This window comes from Chiroxiphia lanceolata, chromosome 1 (assembly GCF_009829145.1).
Source record: "Chiroxiphia lanceolata isolate bChiLan1 chromosome 1, bChiLan1.pri, whole genome shotgun sequence".
NCBI classification, from domain to species: domain Eukaryota; kingdom Metazoa; phylum Chordata; class Aves; order Passeriformes; family Pipridae; genus Chiroxiphia; species Chiroxiphia lanceolata.
Window position 1 is genome coordinate 12791934 of NC_045637.1, and position 24231 is coordinate 12816164.

The 24231-nt window shown below is 38.9% G+C and overlaps 1 protein-coding gene across 5 annotated transcripts; it reads right to left on the reverse strand.

Moving 5' to 3' along the window:
- Positions 1-29: 29 nt before the first annotated feature.
- TBC1D31 (TBC1 domain family member 31) lies at positions 30-24211 on the reverse strand. 5 transcript variants are annotated; one of them, XM_032711675.1, is made up of 22 exons: positions 24082-24211; positions 21401-21547; positions 20728-20843; positions 18671-18849; positions 15628-15779; positions 15049-15208; positions 14610-14810; positions 13270-13446; positions 12386-12465; positions 12134-12280; positions 11732-11865; positions 10628-10761; positions 9855-10034; positions 8592-8824; positions 7824-7976; positions 6541-6676; positions 5523-5615; positions 3644-3784; positions 2619-2813; positions 2114-2264; positions 1057-1173; positions 30-370 (listed from the first exon to the last, which is right to left on the reverse strand). In XM_032711675.1, the coding sequence occupies exons 3-22, from the start codon at positions 20819-20821 to the stop codon at positions 237-239; spliced, it is 2991 nt and encodes a 996-aa protein (XP_032567566.1). In that variant the 5' UTR covers positions 20822-20843; positions 21401-21547; positions 24082-24211; the 3' UTR covers positions 30-236. The 5 variants fall into 5 exon arrangements, with proteins under 5 accessions (XP_032567566.1, XP_032567542.1, XP_032567558.1 ...); XM_032711651.1 differs by lacking the exon at positions 24082-24211 and adding an exon at positions 23853-23933; XM_032711667.1 differs by lacking the exon at positions 24082-24211 and adding an exon at positions 23596-23614.
- Between the last annotated feature and the right edge of the window lie 20 nt (positions 24212-24231).

Here is a 24231-nt window from a genome sequence, read left to right on the forward strand (position 1 = left end):
GAAAAAAGTATACAAATACTGCACGGGTAGTAGCCTAGTGGTAAAAACTGAGTTTATTTATTATTTAAGTAAAAAATAACAAAACACATATTTTCTATCTAGCATTTATATAAAAAAATACCTCCAAAGGCTGTTATAATAAACAGTCTATGACCCATCCTGAATCACACTATACATATTTAGCTTTTCACTGATTAATAATTTCAAAGTACAGCTGAGGTCCAGAGCAAAGCATGTCACGGTGTCCACGTTGTAGCTGGGAAATGAGCTGGAGGGTGTCTACTTTTAGCCTGTGAGATCAGCCTTTGTCTGAGCTGCCGGACTTCTGCCATCAGCTCCCGCTCCTGGCGTGCCAGTTCTCGTAAAGACACTGAAGTGCAAGAAAACTCGGACTTAGTGTTGCAGCTAATGGTTTTCCACATACACTACAAATACCTATTGGAAAACAAGTATCTCTGGCACACAGTACCACTGTATGTGAGACAGTCCTCAGACCTGCAAAGAGCAAGTTTCTTTGAAAGCAGCACCTGTTTTGCTGCCAGAAGGTCAGATGCTAATGGATGGCTACAGCACGTCCATGGATACGTGTTCCCATTGCCTGCAGAGTTTTGTACATAAGGTGCATAGGATTTTAAATTGTGCTTTCACTGCAGAGTTGTTAGGACAGCCCAGAAAAAATGATTAGACTAATTCTTGACTATAACTCCCAGTAAGATTTTGATGAAAGACAGCTCTACATCTTCTCAACATTCCCAAATCATACATAAACATGAAGACAGGAAAAGGATAGCTAAAATGATCAGGTCAGAATGCGATTAAACTAAGCTGAGGTTTACTAGGACTACTCTCATAATGTGACACACTTCAGGCACTTCCTTTGTGTGCTGGTACCAAGTACTTTTTTTTCAGGTGTGAAATAGAACACAACACTAAACTGGTTTACTATCCACTAAACACCCACACAACTAATAATGACTCAATCACACAATGAGGTGTTCCAGCAATGCTTCTGAAACTAAACATGAAAGAAAACAGAGTCCTAACTTTGAAACTTACTGTGTGGTGATTGCACAAATGCAGATAAATCATTCAGACAGATGTTTCCAGACCTCAGCACCTGCTGGACTTCTACTCCTCTCTCTGTACGTCTGGCCTTTAAATCACACGGTCTCTCTGTGGAATGGAGAGAAGGATTCTTTGTGAATTAAACCTGTGTAAGTTTCTAGTGAATTTTCCTAGCTTGAGGTGAAACAGTTTTTTTTTCAGGAAGCTCCAGCTAATGGCAAGTACAATTTGCTCAGAATTAGAAGTCAATGTTCCTACCCTATCGGTCAAGGCTATGCATCACTGCACTTCATTTTAATAAATTACAGCTCTGTAATTTCATTAATTTCTTAAAATTCCCTTTAAGAAATTACAGCTCTCTAAGAAATTACATGTGCTGTTTCTTCCTATATAATTAATCTTCTGACAAATATGCCATAAGATCATATGGAATATGGCCACTCATACTTGCAGTTTTAAGGAAACACCCATTTTAATAATGTGCATTTGGAAATTACTCCATACCAAAAACATTAAGTAAATAAGGGCAAAGGCTGAAAATGTTTGCCCAAAGCAATACTAATCACCTAACCTTAATACTAACCACTAATTTTATGTGAGCCTTGAAGACATGGGGGGATAAGAGAAATATCTGCAAAAACACACGAATGCAGCATTTGGGAAAGATGTACTGGCCAGTTCTGAAAGCACATACATGTGATTTTCTTCTGTGAACAAACACTTGGAAAAGTCACTTCTGGTATAATAGTGTATATCATCACAGGACAACCTTATTTGACAGAGGATTTCTAATGGATTGGCTTAAGTTGAGGTAAACCTGTGTCCCTACCAAAAACGCCACTTATATAGCTGTATCTGATAGATATTGAACTGAGATTTCTTTCCAAGTCTAGCCTGATATATTGGTTTCATGAAAGAATACTGCCAAAAAGTACTTATGTAAAGGAGTTATGCTTAAGTGTATCCCTAATACTGGACACAGTTTGCGTTGAGTTGTTGAATGCTTCATGCCAACATCCACATAGAATTGCGTTATCTATATGCTCACCAAAATAACCATCTTCCCTTTCCAGCTTTTCAGACAATTCTAATGCATCATTAATTTTGTCATCTAAGAACTGCTTTCTGTGCTCATCTGCTGCAGCAGCTGCCTTCTGCTCTTCCTCTAGTTGAGCTTCTTTCTGTATAATGTCTTCCCACTGTGCAAGAGAGATATTAAATATCTTCAACAGATGTGTTGCAAGGAAAAACCAACAAGTTAAACCATCTGGATTATTACAGATTACACTTCACCCTTAATTCAAAATATATGTTACTAAGATGTGTGAATGTTTTATACTGAAAAATGTCTCAATCAAACACCTGGAGAAAAGCAAAAGTCTTGGGTCAGGGGAAAAAAAAAAGAGAGGAACTTACAGAAATAGCAATATACTTTCCCAAATCTAAAACATTCTCACCAATTTTCTGTAGTTCTTTATGGTCTCCACGTTATGGGCAAAAGACAGTTACCCAGTGTGCCAGGCCCACTTAGGAAAAAGAAATAATGCAAATACCTTTTTTTCTTCTGTCTCCCTCATGGCCTTCAGCAGTTCAGCTTCTCTCACCCTGTTGTCATGCAGGAGCTTGACTAGCTCCTCGTAGACCTTCTCCCGGTCCTGGTCGTCGCGCCTCAGCCTCTGCAGCACCCGCAGCCTCCAGTCGGTGTCAATGCGCTTCTGCTCGGCTTTGGCTACGTTTCCTTCAGCCACCTAGTGAAACACCTTCCTTACCAGCAATCCACTCAGTCTATTCCACTTGCACAGCCCTACCTACAGACCAGGCAAGACGAACTGAGGTGTTCTCCAGTATCACTGTTGGATGTCCCTGCTGGGAGGCTGCTCCTGCAGTGCCACTCATTTACAGGTGCAGCTGCCATAAGACTGATACCTGAATGCCAATACTTTCACCCACATCCATCTGCTTCCAAAAATCGAATGCTGTTTACAAAAACTCAGGCCCATATGTTTTTTTCTAGACAAAATACAAATGCAGATGACAAGCATATGGGCAGTGGGATAGCTGCAACTATTTTTCCAACTGTGCAGTTACAAGTTTTGAGGTTGCAAATCTGAACAATTCCCAATGTCAAGCTACACACATTCATTACTGTGATCTAGAAGACATCTTTTACCACTGAGTTTCCTGCCAAGTACAACCAACTGAAAGCTCATTTGAGGCTTACTTTTGTTTTGTTATGGTTACAAACAAAACATGTTCCTTAACAGGAGGATGACTTATTCTGAAAATCAATTTTGAGACTTACGTGCCTTCTAAGTGTTGAGAAGTGAAAAAAAAATTAATATTCCTGGCAGATCCAGGGAATTTCAGAATTATGTAGATGTTTGGACACTTCAGTCCAAACTTCAAACATAGCATCCTAATGTATTAATATAGGTATCTAGAAATTAGATTTCTTTAGAAAATATTTCTATATTAACTTGAACTAGTTAATTGCAATCATAATACTATTAACTAGTACTATTTGTACTAGATAACATACTGGCTACCCCAAACACATGTTAAGATCCAGTCATCTTACTGTCTGAGCTTTCTGGTTTTCTTCTCTATCTATTTCCATCAATCTCTGAACACAGTGATCTTCCAGATCCACCTTTCTTTGATGGGCATCCACCTTTTCTTTCATTTCCTTCGTAACTGCCTCTTGATCTTTGATTAGATGCTGCCAAACACACAAACAAAAATTACTGTTGCTAAGCTACTAGCTCACATTTGTAATTCTGCCTCTAACATTTATTAAAATTTCATTAAACTAGTATATGAATATATCCACACATCTCATCCCACTACATATGATAACTGTCCAAGAAAATGATAGTTCCTGCTGTTTTATTAACTTGGAATTACACTAACACTAGAGTCATGACAGTGGTCTCTCAGGTTGATATGGATGTAATTCCAGTCCTTGGATTACAGTGGAGCATAAAACCAGAATTCCAACTTAAATGAATTAGATTAATCATGAAAATATTCTCTACTTTTATGGCAAATTTTAGCCAAAACCTCAAAATGTTTCACAAATAATAATTGTGTTTCATGGTACTGGGACTTATAATAAACACATCTGCAGCTTGAATGCAGAGATGATTTGCCAAAGCAGTACAAACCAGCAGCAGATCTAGAAATAGCATTTTAACTCTCACCATCTTTCTTCACGTTCACCAGGGCAAATCTACACAATTTTCTGGAGAAGAAATAACCCCTTCCCAGGCCTGTGGGAATCTACTGAGCAGCTGAGGCAAAGTAAAGATACACAACCTTCTAAGCTGGAATAAGCCCCTCACTGATGGCAGCAAAACAGTTCAGGGCATGGCAGGGAAAGCCTGTCTCTGCACAGATTCTTGTGGGCAGATATATATCCTCAGTTAGTTAAATATCTGCTACCTTTCTAGACTAAAGAGGATGATCATTGTAGAATTAGTTCCCCTAAAGAGTTGACTTTACATGTACTGGAATACAAATGAGCTTAGCCTGGTTTGTGTTATGTAGCCACAATCCAGCTGGCTGTGTATTTAATAAATAGATGCTAACAGAAATTTACCCCGGTTATGCTCAGCATGGCTTATAAAAAGTATATGGCCAAAATCTTTAAAAAACCACATACAAGCAGACACACGTTTCAAAATAAGGGTTAGATAGGTGAGTGTCCACTTCATTCCATTGGATCTACACACATGCACGATGGGCACATGTAGCTATGATTTCTAAACATTTAACTTACTATTTCTAACCAAAACAAACATTTCTAAAGCCTTCCATTGGCATCCTTCCTTTTCAGTAATTTATAATAATTATTTATAATAATTAACTCATATTTAACTTTAAACAGTATTACTGATTAAAGCCCTTTATTATTTACTAGTGATCTCTGAATTATAAGTCAGTCATTTCAGAAAGGAACTGCACATTCCCAACAAGCCATCCTTTCCTTTTTGCTTAATGATGTTGTTGGCAACTAGACAGTTTTTCATCAACTACATCAATCTGCTATACTGTTCTCTCCAGAAAATGTAGATATATCTGGATATCACAGATGAAAAGGTGGGAGTTTCTGGGATGAGAACACACTGCTATAGACTTATTTCTTATTTACCTGTTCCTTACTTCCCTCAAGCAGCTGAGCACACAGCTAAATCGTGCAGCAACCAAATGATATCTCTGCACAGGGTAAGAATAAAACAGGGAGGATACGAGTATTTTCACCCAAAAAAAGAGATAATAGTGAGTTCTGCTAATGGTTTTATCAACAGAGGGTTTATTCTAAAATAAAGGTATGAAAGAGGAAAAGGAAAAAAAAAGGCCTCCTTTTTCCTGACAAAGTCTGGTTGAATGAACATAATTGAATCCAAGAACTTTAAAGGAAGAACCATTAAACATGTGTATAGCTCCCTAACAATTACCTGCTCAAAAAGCTGTCTTTGTGATTCAAGTTCCATCCTTCGTACTTCTACTTCCTGAACAGCAGCAGCTGTTTCCTGCTCTCTCATGGATGCCTTAAGGAGAAGAGAAACACATGAAAATATAGTAAAGAAATTCTTCTCCCTTAAAAAAAACATTATCAAGAATGTGCAAACCCCCAAGCTACACCCTCTCCTAAGTTCTAGTTAACCTTCTGTCATACCATGAACAGAAAATATTGCATATCAAAAGCTCAGGGCAAGGTGGAAAAGAGGCACAGAAAGAGTTTTGCATACAGCCAAGCTTGTTAGGGAAATGTCAGGCTTGAACTAGTGCTAATAACCTGCCAGATGCAGCTCTGAGTTGAATAAGGAGTCTCTGAACCCAGAAGGCTGGGGAGGACAGCAGACAGGTGGGCAAGTGGCCACTTGGCAGAACCTGTGCTGAGCTGGAGCTAACGAGTCTTACAGCACCCTGACTGAGGGAACAAGCACGCACTGTGCACTGTGCTCTGCAGAGTGTGGTGCTGAGACACAGGGAACAGCCCTGCAAAGGCTCCATTTGTGCCCACGAGGTTCAAAAGCTTCCATTCTCAGCATTGCATGCCACGGTCCACGAGCTGGTAACACGGAAACAGAGCCAGGCCTGGCCAGAGGCCACTGCAGAGCCTCCCAATCAATGGCAGAGTTGATTTGCAATCTGGACATACAGCCCACAGACAGCTGAGAATTCACCAGCCATTTAAGGAACTCGTTACGTTTTTCAAAACTGCCAATAATCAGACGAATCTGACTTTTCTGAGGAATGTTCCCAGTTAAAGCAAGCCAGTAGAACATACTAAGTGTCAAAAAACCCCTGTAAAATTATGCATTTACCACTTAAAGCAGTCCATCTCTTGCTAAATACACCTCTGGCCTCATAAATCACAGTACATCAACTACAATTTTAGTTATGCATTTTTTCCTTATTTATTTTCACTATTAAACCTTCTAGAAAAGAACTGCTTTAGCAATGCTCAACCTTTCTTGCAATTTCATCATCAAGACGTTTCAGTTCCATTTGAAGCTGATCTTGCTGGTAGTTCAGAAAACGCCTTCTTGAAGCATCTAGAAGTTGTAGTTCCTTTACTTTCAGATCTCTTTTAATAGCAGTGAGTCTTCAAAGCCAAAACAAACAGGAACAAGAGAACTTGTATACATAAAAGGTCAGTACCAAAGAGCACAAACAGTGCAGTTAGCCATTAGTTACTGTGAACTCATCTCTAACTTATAAAGTTTAGGACAGTTGCTTTCATTCATGTAACTTTTCCAGTTTTCATTTATGAGACAAAACTAAATTCACAGACACACAAACATTGTTTAATGGCAATGTCCCCAGTTAAGCATTCAAGTCCTGGGACCTGTTCCACTGTAATAAGCACTAGTTTAGTATTGCAACAATCCAAAATTGGAAACTGTTACTTAGAATAACTTCAGTGTCCTGGTACCTCTTGCTGCAAAAAAACTGTCCTAAGTTTATTTGGAAAATATCAAACTCTTTCAAGGAACAAAAACATAAACTGAAGAATTATTTTGCAAATAAATTTTGCAAAAAAAAAAACTCATTGCTTTTTTTAAAAAAACCCTCTGTGGTTACAGAGGTTTAAGAGATGTGCTCCCAAAGGTGATGGTTAAGGACAAGGTTTAGCAGTGGATTTGACAGCCCTGGGTTAATGGTGGGACTCAATAATCTTAATGGTCATTTCCAACCTAATTGATTCTACAATTACTTTTAGTTGATTTAAGAAACTATGGAGATGTTGACATTCTCTTAAACCTTCACAACTGCAAAACATACAAACTAACAGTTCAGCTTCATTACTGTCACAACTGTTTGCTCATCAACTGATACATAAAACAGTCTTTTTTCTAGATCCACTAGAAATACAAGACTGGATACAGTCACTGATACTATAGCAACTCTCATATTTGCAGTGTGGGTTAGTGCAAGTCTGAAGTCTCAGTGTGCAAGCACACAGCAATTGACTGCTTAAAAGTACTCCCAATCCAAAGAGACCAGACAAAAGCCTGGGAGCCGAGAAAAAATTATGAAGTGACTTGACCTCTAATCTGCTGTATTCCCTCAGGCAAGGCAGTAATACAACCAGATCACCTAATTTTCACACCAAAATATGACCTGCCAGACCACAGTTATCCCACATTACAATTTATACAAATTAGTGGTTATTTCTCCTTTATTTGTGGTTAAAAATGTAATAGCAGGATGCAATAGCCAGACCCCTAATGCTTCTTATATTACAATACCTCTGCCTCTGTTCTGCCAACTTCTCTTCTTCTTCCAGCAGCATTTTCCGCCTCTGTTCTTCAGCTTCTCGAAGTAATTTCTGCTTTTGATACCAGGCTTCATCTTCTGCTTTCTGTTCCTCTGCTTTGGCTTCTGATTCATGTGCTAATTGTCTAAATGGAAGGAGGTCACATGTTAATAACTCAAGCCAATTATCAAGAATTTACTTGATTACTTAGAAATTAATTACTGTATTAGCAAAGAACTGCTGAAATGAGACAACATGACAGAATATGGCATCCTCTTTGTACTGACAAAGTACATGAGGAAGAGTTACAATACTGACTGCTAGAGACAAATAGGGCATGGCAGATGAGTGCAGGTATTTTCTTCTTCACATTCTTAACAAAAACCAGTTTCTAAAGGTGCCTTGGCATCATGGCACCCACTGATTTCAACAGCAAGCTAAGAACTCCCAGCCCTTCAAAAGTTGGACCCCACAAAGTCAACAAAGGTTTAGGCTCTGACTATGAGATTCCAAGTTGGTCACCCGTGGCCCAATATTTTTTGCGAATTAGCAAATATTTTTTGTTTAAGATAAAACTGATGATTTGACTTCAAAATGTGTCAAACCAAATAATACTGAACCTTTAGCAACTATTTAAAGTCATCTTCCTGAATCTTCTTTCTTGTCTCTCTTCTCAAGCATATGCATTACAAAAGACAAAGGCAATTGTGTCCACCTGTCCCTCCCAGTCTGAGACTGTCGTCAACTTTCCCAGTAATACCTCTCTTTTAAGTATTCCATTTCATCCTGTCTGATCCGCTCCCGTTCCTGAGCTTGATAATCCACAATGAACTTGGGATATTTATTAAATATAGGGTACTGTCCTTTTGTAAGTGGTATAAAGTCCTCAAGCATACGCTGTGGATGGATGTCTAGTGGTGTAGCCTCCATAAGACGATAGGCTTCCTTAATCACAGCTGTGATCTCCAGGTTGTTACGGTGATGAACGAAGTACTGTAAGAGACATGCTTCCATTTACATTCTACAAAAGATTATGCACTTTTATGTATTTTTACATAAATATGTATTTATTTTTATTACAGCTCTTTGGGAATAATTAGGTAAGTTAGCAAGATCTATATTTCAACAGTAAATCTACAAAGGGTTTATTTAGTTATCCCTACCAATTCATAAAATATTACCAGTTCAAATGACTTGAACCAAACCTCTTTGAGTTGTGAAAGTACACTCTGGTTCTTTCCCTTCTCTTCAAATGGCTGTTGTGTAAAGGATCTGGAAAGTTAAGTGTCAATTTAGAGTGTTCCACTGCCCAAACAGACAGTCCTACCACTGGATGAACCTCCCTTGACTTTTGGTGTTCAACCATGAAGATTGGAAGTTTCTCTTCTTGCAGGACTATTCTTCCCATCAAAGACTTTATTTACCAAGAAAATATCTAAAGTGGTCATTACTAAACACGGCAACAATGTTATCTCTTCAACATCAGTCAAATTGACTCTAAAAGCACATTTTAGAGGTGGAACCCTTTATTTGCCTACAGAAATGTTTTCATAAGAAAAAAACTCCTTCCCCCATGTAAGGCTAAACATAAGGAAACATTTTCATTTAGCTTCAGAGAACATTCAATAATACTGCCTAATTTTGCAAATTTGAAAACAGGATTATGAAGCAACATAACAGAACGATTGTGTATTGTCTCCAGAGGCAGAAGTCCACATTAGATCCCCAAAAAAGAGGCAGAATTATTTTGTGGTTGATGAACTATTGAAATTTACAAAATGGCTTTTAGTGGCATTAGAAAGCCTATGAAAGCTTTTAAAGTTCTCCTTGCATGAAATGCAGGAAATTGCTCAATGTTTTACTCATTTATTGTATATTTGTCAAATACCAGATAACTTTGTTCAGAAACATGTATTAATATATTAATGTGGAAATGAAACATCTCCTTCTAACCTCTCTAACAACAGATACAATGTTTTATACATCTCTTGCACATGACTGACTTGAATATAAAGAAGTTTACCTCAAAATCCGCTGCTTGATTACACTGAAGCAAAGGAGCTCTGGAACATATAATATAGGCAACAACAATCATTAGAAAGTATGAAGGATGGTTGGAGAAGATATTGTCAAAGACTTTCAGCCATTCTTCTCTTGTTAGAACCTCCGATAACAGTGTTTCTAGGAGAGGCCAAGCATAAACCTAAATTATTTAGGAAAAAAGATAAAATAATCCATTAGTACAATTTTACCATCCCTTTAGAAGACAAAATATAATTTTTCTTGCCTTATACCAAGAATCTATTGATTTTTGAAAGAAACAGGAAATAAACCAGACCATTTGAAGACAAGTTTCATCACCAACTATAAATATTCAGAGTAAATATGGGGTGATTACAAATATGTTTCTTATTTCACAGGATGTCTAAATGTTCTGTTTAAATTCGTGAAGCTAAAATCATCCCTAATGATAAACAGGAATTACAAAATTAATTCATCACACTTATGTTCATTTAAAAAAAAAGATACATTTATAATTTTATGAGTAGGTTTTCAAGCAATGTGGACTTGAAAGCAAAGAACTTCTAAGAACTACAGTAGCATGTGCATGAGATTTATGATCCCAGACAAGAAAGAACAGCAGGAAAGCAATGATATATTCTTTACACTCTCATATTTAATTGAGAGTTATTTAATGAAAACTTCCCCAAAACAGAACTACATCAAAATAAGAAACTAGTGCCCTAGTATTCACTGCAGTACATTTTTGTATACAAAAGTTGGCTAGAACATTACCTGTGAAGTCACATTGTATTTTATTAAATGCTGGAGTAGTTCTTTGTCATGATGTGCCAAAACATTTTCCATCATACTAAGGACATTAACTGGAGGATTGGGAAAATATTCAAACCAGTGCTGGCAAAAATTAACTGAAAAGAGAATAAAAAGCCCAACACAATCCACTGTAATCCAGAGTGACAGACTCATGACAACCTTCAAGTTTGTTTACAACAGCCATGAATTTAAGAGACAGTTTCAGGCAGCAAAGGCTGTTTAAGATACTCCCATCTCTTCTCTTTCCTAGCATCTATTCCTAAACCATTCCCACACTGCTCCTCCAGCTGCACTGGCATGAGTTTTTGTGTCAGCACACTGTGAATCAGACTGAAGAACTACTAAGGCTCAAATATAAAATGAAAAAAGTCTGTGTGCTGTGGGACTAAGGCATCAGAGGCAGACGGCAATACTTAAACCAGTATTTCTGTCTCATGAAACTACAGCCTGGATCAAGTAATTTTTAACGTCCTAAGAATAATTTCTGTAAACTTGGATACTTGTCCACTAACAGCATGTGTTTGCAAAGCGGGTACGTATGCTTGGCAGCACGTATCTTCTGCAGACTTAGCAGAAGCTGCAACAATTAATTTAAGCGTAAAGCACTTTAATTTAGAACGTTTCTTCAGAAGACAGCCACAGCCAGTGTTCAGACAAACGTCTAGTTCTGAGTTGCCACATGCTTAGGACAACTAAACACAATAAAACCTTGAAAGAGATCATTCCCTTTTGACTGGCAGCAGGTGAGGGGGTAGGTGGGTGTGACTACTTTTCCCACATCTAAGAGACCTAATTATTTTGATATAATTATGCTAGATACACTTGGTTTTGCTGATTAGACCTTACAAATACTATTAAAACTGCTAAGTTTTTGCAAGATACACTGCAAAAGGAAGTCTAATATTTGAGGTTTTTGTTTTAGGCACACAGTTGCTACATATTAATTAGAAGAGAGCCTGTTGACCTCTTAGGAAATACCTCATTCATTTCAGCAGGAAATGCTCTTTTGCACTGGAAAGCTTAACCACGTTGCAGCATATTTGAGTTTTTAAAATCATTGCTTACCTACTACTGTTGCAACAACTTCAAAGCAGATCAGTGGGTTGTTCTGGAATAATTTTACAAATGGGAATGCCAGCAAAGGAATATAAGGTGTCTCAGCAAAAATAGCAGACCAGTGAGCTAGAGCTGATAAGGTCCTGTGCACAAGGGCAAACAGGGTGTAGAAAATCAATATAAAACCAGACAAAATTATAATATGTATTTTAGAACCACAACATAGAAAAAGAGTGAACTTCAAGACAGATGCAGGATTGTATGTGTTATCAAAACAAAATTACATAAGGGTACTACTATTTCATTTTAGAATTTTCCTTATAGCTGATTCCAGCTCAGTGGATACATTTCAGATCACTATATGAAAATAAAAATCTATAATATTTTAATAAATACAAATATATATTTTACCTCTGTAGAACTCTCAGCAGTTTTCTGCTTTTGATGGGGTACTTATTGTGAATATTTACAAAGGCACTGTGGGTTCCCTTATCTATTAAGCTACTGAATGCCGGGTGGTTTTCAGGAAGTTGTAATAAGGAACGCCAAACAAACATCCTGCAATTAAAATGCAGCCTTAGTCAAGCAACTTCTCTTTCATAGGCCAGTAAATACAAGCAATTTTATTTTGTGCAAGCATGACCTTGCACACAAAAAAAATACCTGTACTTAGCTGGATATTCTCCAAATCCTTTCAATAAGGCCCGCAGACGCTTCTTGTTTAATCCACCCGGCAACTCATTCTACAAAATAGGGGATCAACAATAAATGTAATGATTTGCTCTCTTTTGCACTCTGATCAATGATAGTAGTGAAATATTGAAGTTCCTGACATAATATTTAAAAAATAAAATGTCTATTGCTATTTGTTACATAGTCCTAGGTATTTCAACAACAAAGAAAAGATAATTCAAAACATCATTTATTGTCTCGTGAACTCAAGGAACAGCTGCCATTGATTTCAGTGAGAAGCAGATCATACCCTGACTAAACCATGTACATTTAAATTATGGATATAGCAAACCATAAAGAACACTGACATAAGAAATAGATCATATGGTGACACATGTTGCAGGAGGATATATATACACACAGATATGTGTATGTGTATATGTGTGTACACAGGAGACACAAGATAAAGACAGAGAGAGAAAACGGCACAGTGATGACAGAAGGGAAATAAATTTAACAGTAATTCATCTTCTAAATAATTAATAAAAATGAAATTATTTTAGGCAGACATTTTAAAGGTGCCAGTTTTCTAGCAGGGAAGCAGATCAGATCTAGCAAATATCCGAATGTGTCACAAGCTGCTTGAACAACCTCAGAGGTACCCCAAGATGACTGGAGGTATCTCTAGCTGTGTCACATACTATAGGAGTATAGGAAGGCTAAAGAGAGAGAGAAAATGGTACTAAAATTTCCTTAATCCTTTCTCTGCTCAAACATCCAAGTGCATCGGTGCCTGAACTTATTCTTTAAAATAAATGGCAATGAAATTTAAATGCTGCAGATGGGAGAACAAAATATTTGCAACTTCTTCCTACCTCTTTATTTTCAAGGGATGCATTTCCTTGCAGTTTTAGCAATCTGGTTTGAATTTTGCTTCCTCTAGATTTCCAAGACCCCTCTGACCTTCCTGGAGTTACTTTCATTATCAGTTTATTTGTCTCTGATGTGGACTTGGACCCATCTTGTACAACTTTGAACATGGATGGTGGAGGCTAATATTAAGTGCAAATACCTTGGTTAAAATCTTGTAAGACAGATTACATAGCACTATAATTTGTTGTTTATTTTACATGCCACATTTCTGAGTCTGATGGCCATAGGAAGAAGAATAGAAACACATTTCTACCATAGATATATACGGATTGTATACCTCTGAAAAAGAATGTCAGTGAATAAAAACTGCTTTAACTATAAGAAGGTTTATATAACTTCCAAACCAACTCAATCATGTTATTTCCTTGCTTAGCAAACACTAAAATATAATTGGAATAGTATAGATGTGTATCATGTACTGTTAAGGTTATTACTTTAGTGTGTTTCTCAGTGTCATTAAAATACTTTGCATTTCTATAGCACCAGTTAAAAAGAATACAGAAGACCTTTACAAACTTTAATTAGCCTTCAGTGTCGGGCAGGCATTAATTAATTCAATGCTGGAGATTGGGAAAGCAAGTAACAAAGTGGATCTCCCAGTTCACGTCAAACCGTCAGCAAAAGTGCAAATGGAATGCGTGTGACATCTTTACACATCCTTCCTCAGCTCCAACTCCATCATTACCCAGAGCTGGTTACTGTTTACTTCAAAGACATGGTGATTAAAGATATGTGGAATTCTGGATTTAGAAACCTAACTCCCATTAATAAATTACTTTAATGAAATAAGAACTGGTATTTAGAATGTTTCTTATTTAGGAAAGATTAGGGGTATGGATGCTGGTATCCAATAACACAGTAAGAAGAACAAAATCACTAGTAATAAAAATACCATTCATGCCCACACTTTAAGAGAGCATTACTTGCTAAACATTTCCTATTGGAAATGGAACAGAAGCAGCACAATTATGCTGCTTCCATCTCCCCCCAAACATCACTCCGCAAAGAACTGATGCTTGCAAATTGCTGTAGAAAGAAATAGCATCTCCCCCTTGTTCCAACACCAGAAACACAGTGATAAATATACCTTAAAAACATCAAATTACCTGGCAGACTGGAGGAACTATGAAGGAAACTCTACAAAACACTTTTTCTAAACTTGTATTGTTAAATATGGCTCCCCCACATGTATCTGCAAATTACTGCTGGTACAAAAGATATGTAGACAAATATTAACTTCAAGAGGATTTACTGCTGTTTTAAGAAATGTAAAACACTCTACCTTATTTCCTTCTTGAGTCAAAGCTTGGACACTGTATAAGTTAAGGCTTCCATTTTCCATTACTGATGCAATATACCGTCCATTGGGACTAATTGCTGCTGTACTAATTCCTTCTTCAGGACTCCCAATATCAAAAAGGAGTTTGCATGTTTCTATATTGATAAACCTCATAATATTATCTTGACTTAACACTCCAAGGACCTGTAAGTTAAAAGGATTCCTCAATTAATATTGTCAGTGTAAATCAAAGTGGAATACTCCATCCAGCAATGAGATTCCATTAAGCTAAAAGAGCAGTTGAGCAAAGATTGAGCACAGTCACTTTCCTTTTGTTTGGTACAGGCCCATATCCCCAGTGTCCCCTCCCAAAGCCCTCAAAGTATAGGTCTTGAATCAACTAACCAAATATTCCTATCTTAGGCTTTGTAAAAAAACTGACCTGATTGGAGCCCCCATCAAAACTGTCAGGGAGGAATTCCAGGTGACGGACAGCTCGCACTTTCTCAGGCATCTGGATTATTTTTATCAACCGCTTTGATTCCAAACACCATAAGTGAAGACGATTTGATTTTCCACCAGCTACAAAGGTCCGGCCATCTCTGGATTACAGATGAGGTAAAGTTTCCATCAGCATATTATAATTTAAGTTAGTATTAGCTAAAGAGAGAGATGGTACATTTTGTTCTAAGCCCTCAAGTCACTTTTGAATCTGCCATTACTTTGTCATATTCTCCCAAAAGAACAAAACACCTACTAAACAATAACATTTGCTAAGGTAAAGGATAGTTTAAACCTTATTTTAATGGTCATTAAAAATCAACTTTATTTATTTCAACTGCTATTGGACTATAATAAACACTGCTATTGATCATTGCTGAAAGTACCAGCTACAGCAGACTTCAAAAGCTTATCTTATTATATAGCTCAATACTTCCATAAATTATTACAAATAAAGGAGAACCTGTTTAAAACTACAATTTTTGTAGTCTGCTTTAGAATGTTTAAAATAGCAATTTACCTGGTAACTGCAAACACCTTATAAAGTAATAGAGAACCTTCTACAGGAGATGGCAACTGGTATTTACAGTGAAGAGTATCAAATTCCCATGCAAAAACAGAATTATCTTTGAAACAGCTGAGAATGGTGTTACTCAATGGAAGAAAAAAAACCTGGAAGAATATGGAAAAGAAAAAAAAATGGAATGTTGTCAAAGAAGTACACTCTAAATTGAACCAAAGTGCATGGCAAAATAAAACATGGCAGGAAACCATGACTGTGTGGCTGTTGCTGTAACTGTGCAAGGCTTGGATCCCACAGGCAGCTGGTCCTGTCCCCTGGGACAGCCTAGAGAGGGGTGGGCCTGCTCTCCCTTGCATTGGTTCACAACTCGTCATATCCTTTGCTAAGCCAGTTCAACTTGCCAAAATGACACAAATTTTATCTGTGTTATTTTTATGACTGTTAAAACTGTGTTGTGGAGACTTCTGGTGGGTGCTACAGAGAACGCAATATAAGTAGTGGGAACATAAACCCAGGAGCAGGAGGGGATGGGAGACATGAGCCAGAACTGGTCAGTGAACAACTGCTTCCTGCATCTTCTACAAACTAAAAAGCATTCAAACAGTACCAAGAGCCTGCGAATGCACTCTCTGAAGCATTCATCTCTAGACTTAAACTCCTTAGTTTTGCATACAACTATTTAAAATATTGTAGAATGTTTAGCAATCTATTCTCCAACTATGAAATGCAGATTTTACTGTGAGGATGAATAAAGACAGAACAAAAAAGTCTGTAAATATATATATTTTTGCAACTATTCTGAACATGTTTATTGTTTATATGTAACCTGTTTCCAAAAGAAAAAAAATTGGATTATTTACATTTTTGGATGTCATAAATACATTCTTGCTTAATGATAAATTATTGGTTTAGATCAGAGGTTCTATTTTGGCAGCAGCTCATGCAGCTTCAGCAAATTCCCAGTATCTGTAATTTTGAACGTGAAACTGAAAATGTCTTCTGATATCTGAACCTGAAGTACTCACTGGCTGAGATTAACAGTCAGTGCTACAAAGTTCAGAGTTTTGGACTGAATGGTCTCTTAGGGCCTTGAAAATCTGTAAATCTGGATAAGCGGGATGGGATTCATCTTAGTGACTGGAAGTTGGATGTTCGAGCCAAATTAATCACTTGACAGTGAGCAAAAATTATCTGTAGGGAAAGAGCTGCCTCACCTACCACAGTCACTTATCTTCAGACAGACTGAGCTGTCTGTCCTCCTTCAGGGACCCTGAAGAAGACCAGACAATTAAATGAGAGCAGACGTCTATCATGCAGATGGATGAAGTTTAAGTTTTGGCAAACTGGACTACTGAACAGCTCCTAACTTTCTGCTTTGCTGTAGAAAAATATCCCAGGATGGTCACAAGCAGCTGTTGAATAAGCAGTGATGCTTTGGAAATGGTCACTATAGATGTGTTGTCTTCCTTCTCCTTTGTTTCACCTGCTGTCCATACACTGTGCAGCTCGGTCTCTCTTTTTAAATTAGCTTTGTCCCACACCAACTTAACAGGAGGCACCAAAAAGCACATGAGATTGATGACTCTACTCCACAGGCTCAGACAGTGAGCAAGAATCCAGCTTTAGACACTTGAGTGTCAGGGCTGCAGTCTAATAATAAATCTAATCTTCAATAAAGCACTTACTTATCTGTATGTCTTAAATAATGGCATGGGAATAAATATCATTATTCTAAAGACAGGAAAATGAAATCCAGACCATTTGCACAATGTCCTATCAGAAATGGCAGCACTAAAAAAAAAAAAAAAAAAAAGAGCAGGCTCTTGATTCCCAAATACGATTTATTAATTCAACCCTTGTTTGGCTTTAACGGTTGTTTCCATACTGTAACATCCTGATCCTACCAAATTCCAAGAGCCATTTATCAATAAGAAATCCCTACACATGGCTTACACAAAGAAAGATACTGAGCAGTAGAAAGATCTTGTCCACTAAAGAAATGTAGCCATCTTTGGAGGGGAGATATTATAACTATTTTAGCAACATGCACTACACAACAGTTTCAATATAACAAACAAACAAAGATGTATGAATCATTTTTTATGGTAATTGCTAGGTGACTGTTTTAAGCTGTCAGAATTTCTGCCTGACCTAGAACAGAGTGAAGGCACTCAAATGAATAGCCTTGTTCTCTGCAAAATCAGCATGGCTTTTTAGTGACCAGCCTGACGAGAAGTTTGGTTTGAAGTGGTGTTGGTCAGAGTATTCACTGCAGGGCAGCACGTGTGCAAGCCACGCCCAGGCTCTGCGTCAGGGCTTTCCATAGTACTTATGCCACAGTGTGACATTTGGTGGCGCAGGCAGACCTGTTTAAAACAATGTAACTCTAAGGAAGACCTATTTAAACTACTCCCTGACATAAACATGTCATCCTTGTCATCCCATGCTGTCCCAGTATAAGTGCCTGTGCAGCAAACAGAAACAAAGAAACCACTGGGCTGAAAAGCAGCAATTTCTTTTTGCTGAGTTTTCAGCCTTCTTTGTTCCTACATTCAGTTCTTAGTGTGCAGACAGAAGAGCAGCTTTGGAATAAGCAGCTGAATGGGGCAGGTGGTGGTGACTGTTGGACCATTATGACACCAAAACTGTTTTTAACAACACCCTTAAATCCCACTACCATTCAGGTTGGAATCAATCTATGGAGGTCCTCTGAGCCCACCACAGGTCAAAGCAAGGTCAGTCTAAACCATGGCTCCAACTTCCAGGTTAAAGTGGATAGTCAAGGTCATATCCAAGCAAGTGTTGAGTATCTCTAAAGATGGAGGTTCCTTAAAAGTTCCCAGCAGATCTCTGCAACTATTGAGTCAGTATTTCAGTGATCTGGGTGATGTGTTAGGATGACAGTTACGATGATATGCCCAAAGAAGATAGAAAAGATTCAGCCGTATTTGAAATAAGATTTACAAATGTGATTTTACTATGTGGTGTTACACCTACTGAGGTGTGCTTGTTCACCCTTTAGCAACTGCTCTTTACTCACCTTCTGTATACCCACAGACTGATGAACATTGAGCTTTCTTATTCTTTGAAAGGTGTCCAAGTCCCACAGTTGTGCTGTATCAGTGGAAGTAGTGATAGCATACCTGCCTGAGCCATGCACAGAGATGGAAGACACTGATGAATCATGGCCTCTCATCCAACTAACTAACTCCTTGGTTTCTGCAGAAGTTGTAAAAAAAAAAAAATGGAAAGGATATGAAAGTAATTCAAAGTGAAAGAACTACTACCTTAGTTGTATTGCCAACACTATGCAGTGGAATAGACTTATAAACATTACTAGTATATAACCATTTACCATCACAGCCCAATAAACAAGAAATAAAGATATCAGTCTTCACATAGCTATTACACCTTAGAGAGGCATAACCTTCTCCACATCTCCAACTAACAGATTTTATAAATTATGCTCAGTTATACACAGAAAGCCAACTTGCACAGACTTGTTCAATTTAGCCTAAAAATCAATCTTCAAAAGCCATGAACAATGTGATCAGGTAAGTTCAGCATGCCTCAGAGAATATCTGACATGAACACCCACAGTAATCTCTAGAAGTTGAGACTAAATGTTCTAGTCAGAATTCTCCACTTGTTTTTACTTGTGGACAGAGTGTGTGAATGATTATGCGGCTATTTACAGGTGCAAGGAAGAAAGGTTTAATGGCAACTGGCTATGACTACAGAAAGGTACAGTCAGAAAACAACACTTAATGAATTCCTTTAGGATCCAAAAAATTTTTATACTGTGCACTGCAGACTAAGGAAACGGTTCCTCTGACTACATTGTCTCCCACTTGTGACTGCACGACCACTAATCTTCCCTCAGCAACCAAACTGCACTTGTGGCAAATACAGTTTACACTGGGTGGTTTGCCTGACAGCCCATGGGGTGGTTCCAGCTGACCTGCTGCTGTGGCATCACACATGGGAAATGGCTATAGAGCAGCTCATAAAGACTAACAGTCAAACTTTCTGCTGTGCTTACAAACAATTGAGTGCTTAAAGCTATCATCACCTGAGGAGTGACATGGGATTAGACAGCACAGCTTCTAAAGAAGGGGATGGATCCCACCAAGTACTATCTAATACACCTCTAAGGATAGTTCACTCAATACTGACTTATGTGAATACCATTTATATTTTAAAACATTTCTGAGTATGACTTGATATCTGGAAACAGCACCATATAAACATTCAGTACTTTCTGGAATAATTAATATTGCTCTAAGTGCACCCAAACATCTACGTTTGGTCTTGGTGTAGTTGAAAGGAAGAGAAAAACTGCAGAGGATTTCAGACCTTAATTCTGATTCTTCCTCTCTTTTGAGGAACATTGTGTTACATTAAAATCTTCACAGATAAAGCAGTCTCAAATCCTCAAATTGCAGATGACTGATTCCTACAGCTTTTAAAAAATATTTAAATCCAGATTAAGAGACACTACAACTGCACTTTTTGATAAAGATCAATTTAAGAAGAATGAATTGTCAATGCCCTTCACCATTTAACTTCTAATCAAGACAGAGACACACAGTTGGCCTGTGAAGTTAATTTTTAACATTGCTTTTGAACAAGGATAGAGAACTACTTGAATACTCAAAAGTACTGACAGTTCTTTTATTCTATATTGTCACTTTGTTCAAATATTTTACTGTAAATATAATTAAGAACTGGTTCCGTTGCTAAACTAACATACTGTCAACTGACTTCGACTTTATTATAATAGAGCACCTCATTCTAAGCAAACATATACAGAACTGCTTAAAAAAAGGTAACATATATAACTGTGATCTGTGCTGGACTTCAGTTAAACAGATGCCTGGGTGACTTAGTGGGAACAAGGAACTTTGGCAAAGCAAAGGGTTGATTTAGGTTCATTTACCCACAGGACTATAACCCCCATGGGCCTAAACTTTTCTTTTTTGAACAGATGGCATGAAATACACAGTATGATTTCCATAAAACAAACCTGTCCAAGAATTCAAGATCAAAACGAAAATTATATAGGTTTTTATACCAATCCTTCAAATTTCTCCTTACCTGTATCAAAGCACTTCACAGAATAATCTGCCAAAGCCACCAGGAACTCTGTCTTTCTGTGAAGATTAAATGCCAAAGCAGTGCAAGCCTGCATCGTTCGCTGGACAAGGTTGAACCTATTTAAAAATACACATTCTCATTGTGTTAGGAAACTTTGGTTCCTGAAGTGAAGTAATAACTTAATCAGTTTCAATATATATTTCACCAAGAAAAAAAATAAATCAACTCAAAAGGAGTAAGTAAATCATATCTAATTACAATAAATCTAAAAATCAGTCCTAATATTTTAAAACTCAGTAGTGAAAAGTTGAAAAGACTGGTTGACGTATTTCTGCAATTAAAAACCCACTAGTTTATTGCAATTCATGGCTCATTCATTGATCCATACTGACCAAAGAATAACTCCTTGGGGTAGTACTTAAGTTCTATGAAATTGCTGTTCTGCTTACAAGCCTCTGCTCTTTTTGAGCAGCTTAACTAATGAAATAATATTTAGGGAGGCTACATGAGACATCGGCTTGTAGTTTCAGCTCTGAGCAAACTACTATTTCCACATTCATGGGAAAATGAGGGTTAAGACCTGACCTATGGGATCCTGCCCAGGCAAGTTCCACACCCCTGAAGGTTACGGATGTCTCAGACAATTAAAATGACTTGACAGAAATATTCTTACCTGTTTCCATTCAAGTCAAACAGATATATATTCCCCTGGCGGTCCCCAGCGAGGAGAGAATCTCCAGAATCGTCAAAAGCCACATTCAGAAAACGTATTGTCTTTGAATGGTACCCTTGGACACCATGGATTATGTTCACTATAAGTCTGTGAAGAAAGCAAGCAAAACAACTGTGCTTAGAATAATTTTATTATTATGTATTTCTCCAAGACCTAGGATTAAAATGCTTCTATGTGAAAAATCTTCAATAAAACCACATATTTTTAATATAAAAAATATACTACAAAGGAAGTGATTCACTGTGTTGGAAGGTAGGTAGGAGGCATATAAAACAGATGGGGGAAATCCACCATTCACAATCCTCTTATGTGGCTCCTGGTTGCCTGATTTTCATTATTAATGAATAACACTAACATATATCCTGATGGATCATCTACCAATGCATCTGAAAACCCAGTTCAGCTCTCAGCAAGGAACCTGGCTCGTCATTACCAATGCAAAGAAACATGCTGGAAAACAGAGCTGTGCATTACTTTGATTAGATGTGGGGGTACATCAGTTCTAATATAATTTCTCCAAAAACATTTTGTTCAGCCTGGAAAAGAGAAGGCTCTGGGATGACCTAATTGAGGCTTTCCAGTACCTGAAGGGAACCTACAAGAAACATGGAGAGGGACTTTTTACAAGGACATGTAGTGACAGGACAAGGGGAAACGGCTTCAAAGTGAAAGAGAATAGGTTTAGATTACATACTAGGAAAAAAGTCTTTACTGTGAGGGTGGTGAGACAGTGGAACAGGTTGCCCAGAGAAGTTGTGGATGCCCAATCTCTGGAAGTGTTCAAGGCCAGGTTGGATGGGGCTCTGAGCAACCTGGTCTAGTGGGACATGTCCCTGCCCATGGCAGGTGGCTGGGACATGATGATCTTTAAGGTCCCTTCCAACTCAAACCATTCTATGATTTTATGAAGAAAGCTGTATTTATCACTATTCATCTGAGATATTACTGAACAAAAGTTTCCGTTTTTTCACTTCTATCCTTGCACTGTGCTGTCCCTTAAAACAGAGCGAGATGCAGAAATGAAACCCATGTGCAGAATAAGATGCAAGAGCAAGGATTTTCCAGGAACCAGGACAGTAAGATTTGGGAGATCTGCTACTCCTGGATTTATTAAGCTTACTAAGCAAACAATTTATTTTCTATCATCACTTAGATATAAATTCAGAGTCAAACTAAACATCTAAAACTTTGCAGGACATTGGCAGGCTGATTAAAGACTGCAGAGCACTCGCTGGATGCTGTGACTGTGGCTGTGTAAGATGCTGTCACCTCTCTAAGACACAGAATATGCCACCCAGCATGCACATGCAGCTGTGGAGGTAGGATACAAAGTCTGAGTAAACACCAGAAGAAGGGCCATATAGCCATGGTACAAACTAGAGAGAAAACTAATTGCACCTCACTGTTAAGCCCATTCTTTTCTACAATAAAAGGGCCATAAAATTGAAACTAGAAAGATAAGGTATTTTAAATTATAATTGACATCTAGTGATGTGGGTTTTTTTATGACAAGTGAAGTGTGACTTCTGCTTCTAAAATCACCCTGAAACCCAAGCACTTATCAGTGCAGTTACAGCATCTCCCACAACCTTCTCTATGCCACTCTCTGCCTTTCAGAAGTTCCTCTGCTACTAAACAGACTCGGGAGAACAGAGTTAGGAGTTCACAGGGTTGCATCCAGAGTCCCCAGGGCAGAGGCACTCAAAGCAGTATCCATGCTGCTGCTCTTCAGCTTGGGCCAGGTAGTGTTTTCATTGTACACCATACTGTGATTAAACTCTGGGAATTCCCCTCAACATTTCATTCAGTACAAACTGAAGCCCTAAACTGGGGTAAGTGCCCAGGCAAGCTGTGAGCAGCCTGAGCACGGGGGTTTCACAGCCTCCTGGGGGACCTGCTCTGCCTTCAGGAGGGGATCTCATCAGTGCAATAAACATCTCAAAGGCGGTGCCAAGAGGATGGTGCCAGACTCTTTTCGGTGGTGGTGCCCAGCGACAGGAGGAGGAGCAATGGCCATAAACCAAAACACAGGAAGTATCACTGAACATGAGGAAGAACTTCTTTACCCTGATCACTGGAACAGGCTGCCCAGGGAGGGCATGGAGTCTCCCTCTCTGGAGACATTCAAAACCCACCTGGACACGTTCCTGTGTCACCTGCTCTGGGTGACCCTGCCTTGGATGATCTCCAAAGGTCCCTTACAACCCTGACAATTCCATGATTCAAGGGGAACGTGTTCCCCCGCGTTCCACCCGGGCATATCCCAGCTGCCCCTCCATCCAGCCCGCAGACGCTCAGGCGGGCCCGGGCCGGCCGTGCCCCGTCCGCTCCCTCCCCTGGGGCTCCTGCTCCCCTCTGCCCGGCCCTGCCCGGCCCGGCCCGGCCCCGTTACCCCCGCTGTGCCGCGGGCCCGGCCTTGCGGGCCCACACGGGGCCGCTCCGCCGCCCGCCCAGGTCGCAGCGCTCCATCCCCGCCCGGCGCCGCCGCTCGCGCGCTCCCGCGGAGCTCCGCCCCCCGCCCGCGCCGGGGGACGCCCCGCGAGTGGTACAGCCCACCCCCTCACTCAACAGAGGGCAGCGGGAACGGAGGCGGAAGCTCCTCCCCACAAGTGTTGCGCTACCGGGGAATGGAACAGCCCCGCCGGCGGCCGCGGGGTCTGCCGGGAGTTGTAGTTCCCCTCGCGCGGTTGGGGAGCGGAGCGCGGTTAGCGCCGCGCAGTGAATAAAGTGGAGTGAAAACGTCGCGTCCCCGCAGGCAAAGCTTTTATAAC